Source organism: Glandiceps talaboti, chromosome 4 (assembly GCF_964340395.1).
Source record: "Glandiceps talaboti chromosome 4, keGlaTala1.1, whole genome shotgun sequence".
Lineage (NCBI taxonomy): Eukaryota > Metazoa > Hemichordata > Enteropneusta > Spengelidae > Glandiceps > Glandiceps talaboti.
The window spans coordinates 3,929,701-3,947,200 of record NC_135552.1 but is presented as its reverse complement, the minus strand read 5'-3'; the positions used below and the strand labels follow the sequence as shown (position 1 = coordinate 3,947,200).

Genomic DNA, 17,500 nt, shown 5'->3' with positions numbered 1-17,500 from the left:
AACTGACTGACTGACTGACGGACTGACTGATTGATTGATTGATTGATTGATTGATTGATTGATTGATTGATTGATTGATTGATTGATTGATTGATTGATTGATTGATTGATTGATTGATTGATTGATTGATTGATTGATTGCGAAAAGCTATAGAGATAATGTTGAACATATATTAATGTAATGTAATGCAATGCAATGTATACCTTTCGTGTGTTCGTATGTCACACATAACAGTTTTAGTTGCAAAAAACAATTATCTTGCACTTATGTTTACAATTAATATAGCATTGCAAAACAAGAACATTGGATGTGTAGTTTTGGTTTTGTTAAGTGTATATTGTTCTTTATCTTTCAGCTGAAGGAAAGAACTATGTCAAACGTTCTGTAGAAGAAGCTCCAAATCACGTCCGTCAAGACTAGATAGAGGCAACTCAGATTTCAAGTCTTAATCTTAGACTACATTCGGAAATCTAATACTGTATATCATCATCTTACTTGCCTTTCCTTATTATAGTGTTTAAGCTGCATAAAGCTATGTACCTTAAAAGTTAAATGTTACATTCAAATTCATTACGATGTTTGTGTTCCATTGTACTTTTAATGTACCCTTTCAAATAAACGAAGTCACCTTATCCACAGACTATTAACGAAAACCAATAGCTTTATCATCTCATTCTGTAACGAAGCATTTTGAGTTGGCAACGAAGAACATACGTTGTGTTTACAAGTTTAGTCGTCGTCATCAATGACAATAATTCCTACGGGAATATTCTACGAAAGTACCAGTTACCGACTTTCCATCATCATCATCATCATCATCATCATCATCATCATCATCATCATCATCATCGTACCAGCGACGTCAGCTCAAAATTACATAGCAGGAGAGGATGACAAAACTTGTTACACACGCCATTATGGAACGTAGTCTTCAACTCAGAATTCTGCGTTACGATCACAATCGTCGTTTTCATCGTTATTAAAAAGCCGTCGATGTCAACGAACTTGAAGTTGCATCGTCGTTAACCAGACTGACGGCGACGACGAGGCTAAAGTAGCGCATGCGTATATATTATCACCATCATCACCGTCGTCGTCGTCATAGTAGTCATATTATGAAAGCTGAATTTCTTTTCACACTCTCTGCAAAAGAGGCAGTAGGAATATCATTGTCCCTGCGAAAGTGGTAAATATCTACATTTTTCGAACACGAAATCTTAAACCTAGTAGCATAATCTTCTCTATGCAAATCATCAGAATAATGTATGCTAATTTAAGGGACACAAGCTGAGCTTTCAAGGTATATTTGGATATTTTGTTGTTGTTGCCTATGAGATGACATTTATACTATTATACTTACTAAAATATATTATAACATATTACAACATATAAAGTCATATTATGAAAATAGATGTATTTTTACAAACATTTTATAGCAAACATTTATTCCGCTTTAGTACAAACAGATACACAAACAATATTGCAATGCCAGACATTACTAGTAAATAGTGCGTAGGACAAACACTTGCTACATGGTGTTAAGATTGAACTCAGTCTAGCGACACAAATAGTAATTTAAAAGAGGGAGGGGTAGGATCTACTCTCCTGATAACGTTTTCCTCTATGTCTTCCCCTTTATTCTGTGCTCCAATGTATCCACCCTAATATGTAACACATGCAATACAAACTGTGATACAAAACACTTCGATATAGTGCTTGTACTAATCTTGCTACCATTGAAGGTATTGGTGTCTCAGATAATAATGTACACTTTACACAAAAATGTCAAGGGGAACAAAATGTTAAAAATTTAATGCTACTGTTCCCAAACGGTTGCTCTCAACTGTTTCACCTCTCTGCTGCTCACTGCCCTCTTTGTCTGGTTTTGCATTAAAAGCCTGCTTGATTTTATTACTGCTTTCAAGTTCGGTATGTCTACTGTTTAAGACATGAAAGTATCGAGGAAGCAAAGAAATGTCGTCTGAAATGTATCATGTGTGGAATTCGGAGAATGATAGAAAGTCAGTTGGGTATGGAGCGTGATGTATGCTATCTTCGACAACACAGGAGGGCGATTATTGCTATACGGAGTTTACAAATGCCAGTTTTGAAGTAATCACCAGAATATTGTTGACTAGGCTGCAACCTCAATTAAAGAGTGTAGCTACAATTATAACCCGGTTGCAAAATACTTTTCAAGATAATTCTCAAGCAACGTTCGATCTATCTATCTATCTATCTATCTATCTATCTATCTATCTATCTATCTATCTATCTATCCATAAATATTTATATAAATATATATATTTGTAGATCGAGCTAGAAATAGATATGATATATAGTATTTAATATATATACTGTATACTGAACAATAAAAGCTACCCCAATTCCACCCCGAATTTGAATATATAGAACATGTTGTAATTATTGGTAAAATTGATTAGAATATTTTAAATCCAGTATCATAGAGAAAACTCTATCTAACTGAGGTACCATAGATATTGAGAGCAGTAATATATTAACTTATAAATACAGATGCGCAAAAAACGAATATCAAAATCATTGTAAATTGATTCTAATATGAAAAATATGTTTTATATATTATTTAATTATGTAATCGAGCCAAGAGGAAATTAAATATATACTCTATAGTATACATACTGTATATAAACTGTCTCGTAGGAACTGATGATAAGTTTGGAATAATTGCTAGCATTGGACATGAAAGGAAAAGTCCAGATGGGTATATTTCCATCTTTAGGGAACCTTCAGTAATTACAGGTGGGGGAGGGTCGGGAAAATTTGGAGGGATCATATTTTACAAATCGGTTTTTGAAGGGTCCCGTGGAAAATGGAAAAAGTGGAGGGTCATATTTTATTTTGACTCATTGTATGTAACTTTGCATTATTTTGTGATTTTGGCATCCCACACCTGCCACTGCGGTCGCATATTCCAGAGTGGCAAGATCCCACCCACAGCCACCATTGTATCAGATCCTACCAGTCACATCACTGCTAACAACCATGCTGTAAATCAATGCTTAGCTGAGGTGTGAAGAGAAGGTCAGTGGGTCTCACTGGAGTGACAGTTAGTTATAAAATGGCTCTGTGTTATATCACCGGAAAATAAACGATTGTTGTTTGCTTCAAAACAAAACTGTGGACCCCAAATTTCGTTTATTATTTCAAAAAGACCATAGTCAAGCTTACATTTAGCAAAGTTTGGAGAGAATTTAAAAGAACTTTTTGATTTCCAGTGAAATTCGTCCTGGAGGTGCAATATTCTACCTAAACTGATTTTCGAAGAAATAATTACAATCATCAATAAACTTGTTCTTCTGTTCTTTGTGTAGGGATAATGTGGGAATGTATCCTTAATAGATTGTAATATGTGGTATAATACTTTCTGTTGAGGAAATATTCTGGAAGTTCATTACTTTATTATTACAATTCCTGTACCGTGACCGTCTCTAAATTCACCCTGTAGTCTAGTGTTGATGACACAGACGAAAATGAGTCCAGTCGGTGGCTATGAAAGTCTTCGTCTAACAATATGTCTGGCGAGATAGAAGAAAGGGCGGTGGACTGTGTCCTTTCGGCGTCTATGAACGATGGAGGTTCGTCCGTCTGTACCGATGTCGTATGAACCGTATGCCGCTTACAACATTTCAGTTTTCGCAGAGTTTTTATGCTGGTTCGTTTAAGGTCCCTATTGCCATAGGCATAGATCAAAGGGTTGAGAAGAGCCGAAGCGTAGGCCAACACACTAAGGGAGAGATAACATTCATAGAGGTATTTGTTACCGTCCAATTTGATCTTACCGTTGTGGAGAATGATCAGACTGATTTCCCTGAGCATGGCAAATGGTAACCAGAAAATGTAAAATACAATCACTATAACGAAGAGAGTCTTGGTGAGGTTGAGATTTTTCGCTTGGGTGCGTTCCCGATTATCGTCACGAGTAAGAGTGGAAATTCTCGTCGCCTCTATTCGTTGTCTTTGTCGACGAGCAGCGGCAAGAATGATGCAATAAGTAACCGAAACAAACGTTATTGTTGGTAGTATCACAGCAAATATTAATACAGCGCTGTACTCAACCGTCGTGATCAGTGTCGGTTCACAAAGCCCTAAAATTTCAGTTATGTCTGAAATATTGTTCCATCCCATCGCAGGAGCAAATCCAAACAAGAAAGCGAATGTCCATTGACAAAATATGATGAGTGTAGCACGTTTGTCCGTTATGATTGAAAGGTATCTCAATGGAAAACGAATCGCCACTAGACGATCGACTGTAATCCCTGCAAAATATATACAAAGTAAATAATAAATATCAAGGGCATAAATTCATCACCTCATCCACTTAGCCAATCGTCAAAATATTACCAAACAAACTACTAAAACAATCTTAGTTACTAAACACTGTCAAAAATAACACACACACACACACACACACACACACACACATACATACATACACACACATACATACATACATACATACATACATACATACATATATACATACATACATACATACATACATACATACACACACACACACGTACGTACGTACATACATACATACATACATACATACATACATACATACATACATACATACATACATACATACGTCATGTAGACAGACAGAAAGACAAGCAGAGACACGTTGACTGTTTTAAAGACTTTTACGCGAGATACATTGTATATTATTATTATTATTATTTAATTCTTAAAGAACGCACTACACATACGTCACAGTGCATTGTACACAACAAAGTAAAACACAAAAACAAAAAACACATAATTAATGTTCATGAAACAAAGGGAATTAAAATGCAATCAATACTGATAAAAAAGAGATCGAGGTAAGAACATATCAAAAATAGTCGAAGAGCAAAATATTAAAACAGAAACTCATGTCCAATTACGAATGAGGTCGAATATTAAAAGCCTTGGGAAAATATCATGAATGTACCTGTAAAATGTGAGTTTAACAGAAATATTGCACAAAAAGATGCGTCTTCAAATGGCGTTTGAAACAATCAACCGTTTCGGCGGTGCGAATTTCTAGGGGCAAAAGGTTCCACAAAGCAGGAGCGCAGACAGAAAACCTCTTTGGCCATAGATTCTATTGAATTTGCCTCTTGGTGGTACTAAGCGTAATGTATTCAATGATCGAAGATCTCTAGCTGGGACATACAACTCAATATCTTTCAGATACAATGGTGCGATTCCGTGTACAATTTTATACGTAAGTAACAAGACTTTGAATTTGATCCGTGCATCAATTGGCAGCCAATGTGAATCAACTAGGATGGGGGTAATGTGATCAAATTTGCGAGTGCGACTGACAAGGCGAGCGGCTGCATTTTGGATGGATTGAATGCGAGCAAGCTGGTCTTTCGAGATACCATGCATGCATATGTACTCGTACGTGAATTGACAGGCGAATATCGTACCTTATTAAACAAAGTAATACAACTAAATGGTAAAAACTTCACGGACTAATTTTTAAGTTGTACATGTAATATAGAATGGATAAAGCAGCGAGTTGCTAATATACAGTCGCTAAAGCTTTCTAATGGATATTTTTTATTCGCCTATTTTCAGACATGGTGATTATTAAAATAAAATCGTGTAATAGCATTAACCACTTACAAATGCACCTGGTTATAGCATTAACCAAATAGAATGTGATTTCATAGTCCTTGGTCGTGGTCGTGTAATCATGACAGCATTTAACTACATTTGTATATAGCCTGAGGCGAAGACTTTTGACTTTAGTCAAACACACTCTACCGGGTTTGACGATCAGGCCACATTGGTTTCATGCATTTGAAAATCTGTACAACTTTGGATAGGGATCTAACGTTAACGAGGAAATATATAGACTACTAAAATAAGTAACGAATCTTCGTACTTATCAATGATCAGAACGCTCCGATTAGGAATATATTAAAATCTATTTGAAGAATTTAAATATTGATATTTCGAATTCATAATACATGTATCTATACCACATAATTTAAAATAGAAGTGTGGTGACTTCAGCTCTTTGAAATGTTAACTCAGAAACATCAGTTTTTTTCAACATTTTTCTAGCCTTCCTACTTACCAATAAGGTTGACGATAGACGCAGTTGCGGCGGCACTGGATATACAAATCGTGAACAAGCATACACCAAGACTGGAAAAGACAGTAGGGTCCAAGATTTGCACGATTGAAATCGGTATTACCACTGTACCTACGAGCAGATCAGCCACGGTGAGACTACACACGAACCAGTTCGTAGGGACGTGAAGAGACTTCTCCGAAACGATCACACCAATAACGAAAGAATTAACCGGGATAATTGAGAAAGTCAAAACAAAGTATAGAGAAACTATCACTATTTCAAATGAGGTAATCTCACTACCGAAAAACAACTGACGGTGGCCCTCCATCTTACCCCGGCTGAAAAGCGACCACGATGCCGAAGTGAATGCAGTTTGAAAATGCTCCAAACCAAGCCAGATTAATAATTTTCAAATGTATTGATTTCAAATAATACATGCTCGAAGGAAAGCAAACCAATCCCGTGACAACGTTGTCATTGGCGACCACTCCAGTTCCTACTCGTTTTGATTGAATTGTGAAATGATATGATATTTTCCAGCGCCAAACCCATTAATGGTTTCTTGGAGTACCATGTCACTAATGGAAAAATTATATCACTAACTAAAGAAAACGAACATGTCATTTACTTCAATGCCATCCTGCATGGTTCTATTCAATCGTTGTAACAACTTATGCTATTTTAAAATGAAAACACTCTCCTGGAGAGTAGAACTCATCTCTAATATTGGTATAAAACGTAACCTTGACCTTGAGAACTTGAGCATAAATATCCATTAACCAATTTGAAATATAAAGTGAATACCTTCACTGAGGACAAAACAAAACCAAGCATTTTGATAATTGTTCCTTCATTGCCTTACAGCTTTGAAGTGTGAATGAAGACAGTGTCATCTCTTGATTAAATGTGAAACTATCTCTCCTAATAATACTGATAATAATTAAGATACAAATAAATGACATTTGTTTTCTTCGTACACCTACCTAAAGCATCAACATTATGTGAAGGATGCAATTTTAAGGCAAACAAGTTTTTGATTTGTGAACTGAACCGATAGTCGGGTCGTTAATATCTGTTTCGTTGTTTTGGGTTTGTTTGTTTGTTTGTTTGTTTGTTTGTTTGTTTGTTTATTTATTTGTGTGTGTTTTTTAAGAAACATAGTTTATAGGAATTTCTAAGACCCCCTATAAGATATCTTACGTACACTTTCAAGGGCATTAATACTATTGTAAAATTGACACGTGCTTGTGTCTGAATAACGTTATTTACGGAACGAATGGAATTTACGGCGGGGTGGGGTAGGGGGAGCGGAAAGGAAATAGTTTGGTCAAAAAATTTGCAATTTGCAAAATACCCCCTCCCCTCCTTCTTACCATCAGAATCTTCAAACCCCCCACCCACCCCCATTTTTTCGTGGCCTCCCATTTTCTCCTTAGGGCCTTCTGCCGTTAATTCTGTTCGTTCTCTGTAGCAACCACGCAAAGATTGGGAACGTATTGGGAACTCATTGGAAGAACAGGTTGGCATGTGCGCATGCCCTATAATAATTCTACGTAAGATTTACGATAATCAATAAGGTCGATAATCGATATTGTGATGTCATTTAACTGTGAATGAGAGAAATCAGATTAAAATTCAAAACGATGAAGTGTTCTACTTGTTAAAGTGTTACGTGGACATGAATATGAATTTGAATAACTATAGGCCCCGAACACCATCCAGAACACCAGTTTACGGTGATACGAGTTCACAAAGCTGACATTGAATCGCGGCATTTCATCCTTTGATCAGTCGATTGTACACGAGAACTAAATAAATCTAAGATTAAAAATAACTTTAAACTAATGAAAATCTGAGTCATGGACTTTAATAATGTTTTTCCTTCCCTCCCTTGTTATGCTCGGATTTGAACGCATCAAACGTGGAAGGCCGTACCACGAAATACCAAAAGCGTGTGAATTACGACCATGGGAACGCCACCTTCGTCTTTGTGTACGTGTCATCATCATCGATTACATACCTTTTGAGTGTATTGTAGCGGTGATTATTGTATTTCAATACGTTCAAGTGCTAGAAATGTGCAAACACTGTCCTTAAAGCCAGGAAGTAATCGGAACACTAAGGGTGCTGCCTCGTAATTATAGTATGGTAGTGCCTGTACTATTCTTATCAAATATTGATCAAAATGTTATAATTATGTATTTATGCCATCATGTATTACACGAGGGCTAGTCATCGGTAACTGCAGTTCCGAAGACGTGTCACACATAACGTTCAAAGTATCAGCGATTGACGATTAACATGAATATGTATAAACATGATATATTTTAGGACATACATCTGTATTATATGAATTCGACAAAGAAAATCGATAGTGTCCTCTTGAGTGTCTTCAGAATTCAATATATTACAGCATCAAATATAAAGGTTGCGTATGAGAATAGATTGGTCATCTAGCCAACATTAAGAAGGCTGATAATAATATCATATAATGATAATATTAGATCGGGATATTATTAATATCCTGATAATATCGGATAATATCCCGATCTCGATTGGCACTAATACTCATACCGGAGCCGCCGGGATATATTAATTGCATGCCGAGTCACCGTTTATTGATTTTTGTTTTTTTTTGCAAGGGAGGCCTTAGTTAATCATGTGTTTCCCATCGTGCACCTTCAAATGTATATGTGTCTTAGTTTTTAATTCATCATTGTATTTAATAGATCCAGTCTAAATGACATAGAAATGATAATTTAAGTCAGAAGGAGACTGACACTATTTGTAATGTAGGAACCCTACATTACAATCGAACCGATTAACTATTAGTTTCGCTCAGATACACGCTACTAGCAGAGTCGCCGTCTTACAATCAACGACGTCGTAAGTGTTGCCTAATCCTGCCGTGAAGGGCGTCGATTTTTTAAAATAATTTCCCAAAACTGAAGAAATATATAATAGGGGCGGTGAGGTCATGAAAAACATAGAAAATTAACTAAGGCCATCCTAATGACGATTATTCTTGTTACATTGCCAAAGTTTGAGAGCATCCTGTAAACAAAATACTACTTTTCCCGTATGTTGTATGTAACACATTGAGTTTCACTAGTCTGGCTGCTATATATCCCTCGGGTTATTCTGCTTACTGTAAAGCCGACCAAAGTCGCTACTGAGGGCGCTAGCGCGAAGGGCTGCGCCCAGACAGAGCTCGAGGTCCTCATTACCAACGATTACATTTCAGCTTTATACAGCAACTCTTAGAGCATCTAAGATCTTTCTGCAAGACTAGATACTTTTACCTGCCTGACAAGTATCCCGAATATTTTACCAGAAACAATGTTAAGATTTCATATGTATCACCCATCCAATAAAAGATTACAAAATTGTTTCCTCTCTTGCAAGTAAACAAAACCCAAATTACCCAAACTGTTTATACGTATACATATATTACAAGTATATAAAAAAGTTTGTAAAAACAAAGACTTGTTTTCTCCGATCCGCGGATGAGATAATAAGCATGTTATCCTTGCTTTTGGATAAACTTTGACTGATTGCTGTCTTGATGAATATCTACACTCAGTGTAAAATTTCATCCAAACAGTATAATCTTACTACTAGTATTTCAATGACCCAAGTCTGAATGTAACCTGTTGTCTTCACTATAGACTCTTACATGTAGTTCCCTTTCTGAAAGTTTCGCAAAATAGGCGAACTCGGTCTGTTTGCCGACCTTAATTGTACCAAAGCGCAGGAACCGTAATACATAAATAAATACACAGATTGACACATACACAGAGACACAGGAGACACAGACAGAGAGACAGGAGACACAGACACAGACACACACACACACACACACACACACATATATATATATATATATATATATATATATATATATATATATATATATATATATATATAATTAATTTCTTTAATTCCTATAGTACCTTCTTCAAGCTATGACAAACACACGATTACTAGCAAATTAACTACGTATGTCCGAACAAAAGTAAAATAGTCATGTGATCATAAGGAACTGTAGAATGAATTAGAAGGTAAATAAAGAACATGCATTAATCCATAGACTTTGTTAGTAATTGTTTAGTAATATCCGTATCAAAACATATATATATATATATATATATATATATATATATATATATATATATATATATATATATATATATATATATATATATATATATATATATATATATAAACATACACAAATAAGCACAATATGCATGAGTAAATGAAAATATTATGAATAGATATCTATATGTACATGTACATACGGGCCTGTATGCTATTGAAATATGATATACTCGTGAGTAATAAAGAAAAATAGTATATTATTTCAATAGTATACTGACCCGTATGTACATATTTACATGTGTGTGTGTATATATATATATATATATATATATATATATATATATATATATATATATATATATATATATATATATATATATGTATATACACACACACGTTAGAACTGTATAGAGCACTGTCTTAGCAGATTGATACTCACAGAGTAATATATATATATATATATATATATATATATATATATATATATATATATATATATAGATATATATATATATATATATATATATATATATATATATATATATATATATATTTATAACTCGGTGAGTATCAATCTGCTAAGACAGTGCTCTATACCGCAGTGGCAGAGCGTAATAGTTTTGGTAGTACTGGAACTCTTTCTTGGTTGTAATTCGGAGTTTCACGCATAGTGCGATCGTCAGACAACTCGAAAGAATAATTTCTTTAATTCCTATAGTTGTCTGACGATCGCACTATGCGTGAAACTCCGAGTTACAACCAAGAAAGAGTTCCAGTACTACCAAAACTATATATATATATATATATATATATATATATATATATATATATATATATATATATATATATATATATAGTTATACATGAGTTTAAAATGTTACTTTCATTTACTCATGCACATTTTGTTTGTTTGTATACGTTTATGTTTGTTTATATATATTTTGTTTGTTTTTTGCAACAATGTTCCTGAACTCCCTGTGATTGTGTCAATTGTTAAAATGAATTTAAAGAATAATTTCTTTAATTCCTATAGTACTGACCATTTATTTATTGATATACAAAACTTGATTCCGTATTCGTACACATATTATTCTATCAACTCAGTATCAATAACGATCTCTTTAAGAAGAAGAAGAAGAAGGAGGAGAGCTATGACAGTAGTTAGTATTGAATTTGTACACACTAGCATCGTTATGGCGCCACCACACATCCATTCATGCTGGAAGTGATAACAACATTACGTTGTGGAATGCAAAAGTAATAATTGATACAGTCTTTATCAATCAGTATAATCCTTGACGTTTCGACACTCTGTCAAAAGGGCATATGTACGATAAACGTGGGGAAACTGTCTTATGAATATCTGTATACTAAAACCCGTATACAGTTCAAATAAACTATAAAATATTCATATACAGAGGCTGCATTTGTCTATTTATTTCCTGGTGGGATCTGGTGTAATGTGATTGTATGTGCTGGTCAAAGTTTGAATTCTAATAGTTATGCAATGTGATGTGATATGATGTGACGTGATGCGATGCGATGATAGCTGGTTCAATGGTATGATATTGGTTTTTTTTTTTGCAATAAGATGACATATCATGTTCTATGATCTGTTGTGCAAGTATCCTGTCCATGCATTGGTACAGAAGACTATACAATGAGAAATTGTTTCCATGCACGGTATCATAGCAACAATGTTTTGAATAAAAAGGAAGTAACTGAAAATACATAATCCATCGCGATAGAAAACTCAGAACAGGTATAATTAGTTATTATAACGTTAATTAGAATTGATGTGGCGACCATTGTAGATACTATAACGTTAATTAGAATTGATGTGGCGACCACTGTAGATACTAATACAGTAGAATTCTACTAGCTATATCAACTACAATGTGACAAACAAGTGACGACAAGTCCTGTTTATTATTTACAGATATTTAATGTTAATGTATGATAGTTAATTAATGATAATAACGACAACAGCAATAAAAATAATACTATGCGGGCAAATTAACGACTGATTCGTGTTTCCACCGGCCTTGCAGTTTCAGTTATGATGGCCTTGCTGTTTCCATTATGATGCCTGGCTATGTGAGTACAGTCTATATATCAACGCAACGCGACCATTCTCAATACATTAGCATCGTACTTTTCGCTTTGGTTATTGATTTGATTGAATGATTGATGGTTATATGCATTCACACGTACATGTATGCAACATATATGAAGACATTACATTGATCTACATATGCAAGGGTACGTACATAAATACGTACGTACGTGCTCATGCATACATACATACATACATACATAAGCTTATTACATACATACATACATACATACATACATACATACATACATACATACATACATACATACATGCATGCATGCATGCATGCATGCATGCATACATACATACATACATACATACATACATACATACATACATACATACATACTTCACAAAGCACTGCCTATATATTGATCATCTATAACCACAATATGCCAATCCATGAATTACAAAACAATTGTGACACGAACACCTGTTAAGGTGCCGGAACTGACACATGCGCAGATTTGTCCAGCTTACAATGTATGCCATGGAATGGAGCTATACTGATTTTTGCGGGACAGGTCGGATGAGATATGCTTCATGGTGTACAATTCTATCCGATGTCGTTAGGAACACTGGAATTGATTATTACTTCAAGAGACAGTTCATTTTATTGGTAAATCGACCAGTTACCCGTGCAATACTGCCTGTTGTGGACAAAAGTCAGACTTGGCAACGAACGATCGAACGATTTCCATTTCAAGATTTCCATTTCATTCATCGGCTATGTTGTTTGTCTATGAATTAGATTGTCCTATGTATATATAAATCTTTTGCTGATTTTCAGGATGTTTATTTGTTATCGGACTAAGACAAGAAGAACGATTATTCTGACATCGTTGTTTTGGGTTACTTTTGATATCATCTTGTTATCGCTGTATGCTCATTCATCGATGTTTCTTAGTAACGAATATCCAGGACAAAAACTTCCGAGCTTACGGAATGACCCACAGTCTAACTACCGCCATTTTCTGACGGAGAAAGGTGTGTCACTTTCGAAAAATACACATTCCAATTTTAGTAGAAACGGACAAATTTCAAGAAATGGAAATGTCAATATGTTAATTGCTAAGGAGCTTCCGATCAAAAGCAACGAATCTGGAGTCAGAGCTGCCGGTCACGATGATAAATATGATGGTGATGTCAACACTGGCGATATCAACAAGGTATGATGAGGATTGATTCGTTGGTTGGTTGGTTGGTTGGTTGGTTGGTTGGTTGGCTGGCTGGCTGGCTGGCTGGCTGGCTGGCTGACTGGCTTATTGAGTGAGTGAGTGAGTGAGTGAGTGAGTGAGTGAGTGAGTGAGTCAGTCAGTCAGTCAGTCAGTCAGTCAGTCAGTCAGTCAGTCAGTCAGTCAGTCAGTCAGTCAGTCAGTCAGTCAGTCAGTCAGTCAGTCAGTGAGTCAGTGAGTGAGTGAGTGAGTGAGTGAGTGAGTCAGTGAGTGATTTACTGACTGACTGACTGACTGAATGAATGAATGAATGAATGAATGAATGAATGAATGAATGAATGAATGAATGAATGATATATTCGCAGTTATTTCTTCTATCTGGTCGATACTCTTTCTGTGATAGTGAAGTCGACCATCGCCATCTCAACAACCCATATACCTCCGAGTCTACGTTTTTATTAAAGATTCTATGACATTCTACAACATTCGTGCCATTCAACATTCATTCTACAACATTCGTGCCATTCGACATTCATTCTACAACATTCGTGCCATTCAACATTCATTCTACAACATTCGTGCCATTCGACATTCATTCTACAACATTCGTACCATTCGACATTCATTCTACAACATTCGTGCCATTCGACATTCATTCTACAACATTCGTGCCATTCGACATTCATTCTACAACATTCGAATCTACGACATTCGCACCACGCTATTAGAAGCCTGACAACACGACGTAGTTTATTGTCTAATCTCTGTCTTGCTTTGGGTGGTTTACACTAATTGAGATGAATCAATAACAAACAACAAATGTTTTTGGTTACACTGAAATTGCGGCAATTAGTTTATATTTGCCATTGATTGAAACATAATGTATCGATTACACCAATAAGAAATCGCTTGTTGAATGGTGTACATGTATTCGAAAAGTTTTAAAATCTGTGGAAATGGTGTATTTATAAGTAATTGTATTGTTTCACTATTTCTGCACTGCTAATACTGTAGTCTATGTACTTGCAGTGTTGCTTTGACTACGTAATATTAATTTATTGCCGTTATCGATTTGTAGTCTGGAAAGCAAACGTGGACCGTGGAAACTATGGTTGTAATGACTGGACACATATGCATAGAAAACCCTATACTGGCACATTGGGCACTGCTGATGTATATGATTTGTCCATGTCTTTCTATTTGTTTCAATAAAGTTACAGGATTATGAAACAATACAACTTTGACTCGTTTCCTTCGCGGTAAACAAGTCCAGAAGTCAACGTCACCTTGACACTTAACGTGTAATATCATGAATTCTTACCTTTCGCATATTTAAGATTTATATATGTATGTGTGTGTGTATATATATATATATATATATATATATATATATATATATATATATATATATATATATACTAATTCAGTGTGAGAGAGAGAGAGAGAGAGAGAGAGAGAGAGAGAGAGAGAGAGAGAGAGAGAGAGAGAGAGAGAGAGAGAGAGAGAGAGAGAGAGAGAGAGAGAGAGAGAGAGAGAGAGAGAGAGAGAGAGAGAGAGAGAGAGAGAGAGAGAGAGAGAGAGAGTAATCGTATAGTAATGTAGGAATTAATCATCATACCGTTACTATTATATCATCACATCAACTATGTCCAAATGGTCATTTGTCGTAAACTTACCTCGGGAGTCGAATCTGAATCTCAGTGACTATGCATAAATTGTGTAGAAATACACACTGAAACACCTTTTAACGCCAATATCGTAGACATTTTGATTGTGTATGTCAGGTGGTAACCTACTTATAGCTTGCCTTGGTATCCTTTGTAAAAGAATATTCACTCGAAACGTCAGGATTGAATTTATTTATCAGGACTGTTCTATTCATTACTTTTGCACTCCTATGTATGTATGTATGTATGTATGTATGTATGTATGTATGTATGTATGTATGTATGTATGTATGTATGTATGTATGTGTGTGTACATGTATGTATGTATGTATGTATGTATGTATGTATGTATGAATGTTTGTATGTATGTATGTATGTATGTATGTATGTATGTATGTATGTATGTATGTGTGTGTACATGTATGTATGTATGTATGTGAATGAATGGTTAGATGGTTGGTTGGTTGGTTGGATATATGGTTGGCTGTACGTACACTTCAATTTCTTTTCATTATATTGTATTGTATTTCAAGAATCCGTTCAGAACGTTTCACAATTGTCCTTGATTTACTTCCTAATATACATGGAAAGCTTTTAAGAGGTTGTACGGAAGCATTGGTAGACATATAACAGTCTTAGAGAGCAATGACCTACTTTGTATAATACGATAAATGACACAGTGTCTAACCGTCTAGGGTTACACGGATACATTTATTCCAATTTTCTCGTTATGTCTCGAAGTTCTGTCACTATGCATTTTAAAATAAGTGGTACAGTGAAAAACAGTAGAAATTAAGAAAGCAAATTCTTGATTTGACTCTTTCGGCTTCATTTTATAAACGCACATATTAATAGTTGAAGATAAATGTACTCTGAGTAACCATAGCAGACGTATAAAAGTCTTAGACGATCTACTCGATTCCTTTTAACATTTTTTTTTCAATTCTCCCTCCGTCTGCCAATCAATTTGAAAATACATTAAAGCTGAGTCCATAGAAATACTCTATACTAAGTCGATCTAAAATTACAATAAGAGCTCTCTTTTAAATCTTGTGTATAAAAAGCTATTTGTTTATGAACAAGAAAAAGATGAATATGTAAAATTCTTAATTGCTTAATGGAATGTGCATAAGTATGGCCAACATTGTAAAATGGTGCATTATGCAAAATCATCGAAATCAAACGCTTTTGTCTCGATCAATTTTCTCGTGCAGACGGTACTCGTGGCATAGAATATTTCATTCTAACCACGATAATAACACGGATATGAATACTTCGCGTTATTAGGTTTTTATAAAAGTGTTTATTCTATAATAAAAAGTTAAAACCCGCAAGACAGACATTTTCCCTCCATTAAATCGTATTCGTCGATAATACTGTGTAAATTGTTCTGAATATTGGGACAAGCCTCGCTTCAACGCGGTATTCTTAATACTGTACCGTGGAAACCAGTAGAGTAGAAACGAAACGTCGCCAGGATCAACAAAATTCTTGCTAACACTGCCTTTGTGTGACTCGAAAAATATCTCGGTACACTGTTATCGTCCGTCATGACAAAAATTGAACAAAATTTGTAAAAAAACTTTTGAATCCATTGATATGCCTGAAAATAGGACAACTTGCTACAATGTATACGAATTGGCAAGTATCTGCTGAAAACAATTTATTACAAAGTAATTAATTTGGCAACAATCTGCTAAGACAATGCCAAGAAAATGTATCAATGATAGTAAAATTGTTGTCATGTCAGATGATGTAAGGGGCGAGATTAATAATTCAATGTAGGACAAAAAACTAAATTCTTATACATAGGCCTTAGAACCCCCCCCACCCCACCCAACCCACCCCACCCCACCCCATCCCATCCCACCCCACCCCACCCCTTCTAACTAAATTGGTCAAAATTGAAAATTGCTTTAAACCACACAATCAATTTCAAATCAGTATGTAGCGGTATATAGTGTATGAATACAAAGCCAGTATATAGTGAGTAAAAATTATTCTTTTGCTGACACTTTACTTTATTTTAATGCCATGCATTTACTATTATAGCAATAATTCTTCCTTTTTCTCAATTTGACATTTTTAAAAGAAATATAGAGGTTTACAAAACATCCATTCAAAGTAAAATCGATTTTGTAGGATGAGAACTAAAATAGCTCAATCCCCACTCCCACTCCCCCACCCACCCACCCACCCCGTAAAAGAATTTATTTTTTTATCCTACATTGAACTGCTGATCTCACCCCTAAAGAAAGAATGTTATTAAGATATTTGTTATGTCAGACAATGAAATGGATAAGTGTTAGTAAGACTTTGCTG

The 17,500-nt window shown here is 35.0% G+C and overlaps 1 protein-coding gene across 1 annotated transcript in view; it reads left to right on the top strand.

The window, feature by feature from the left end:
* Positions 1-13,397: 13,397 nt before the first annotated feature.
* The window catches only part of LOC144433684 (polypeptide N-acetylgalactosaminyltransferase 13-like), a 21,555-nt gene continuing 17,452 nt past the window's right edge, over positions 13,398-17,500 (top strand). The window contains exon 1 of the mRNA XM_078122035.1: positions 13,398-13,505. Within this exon, the coding sequence (XP_077978161.1) occupies positions 13,398-13,505 (108 nt within the window). The remainder of the gene's footprint in view (positions 13,506-17,500) is intronic.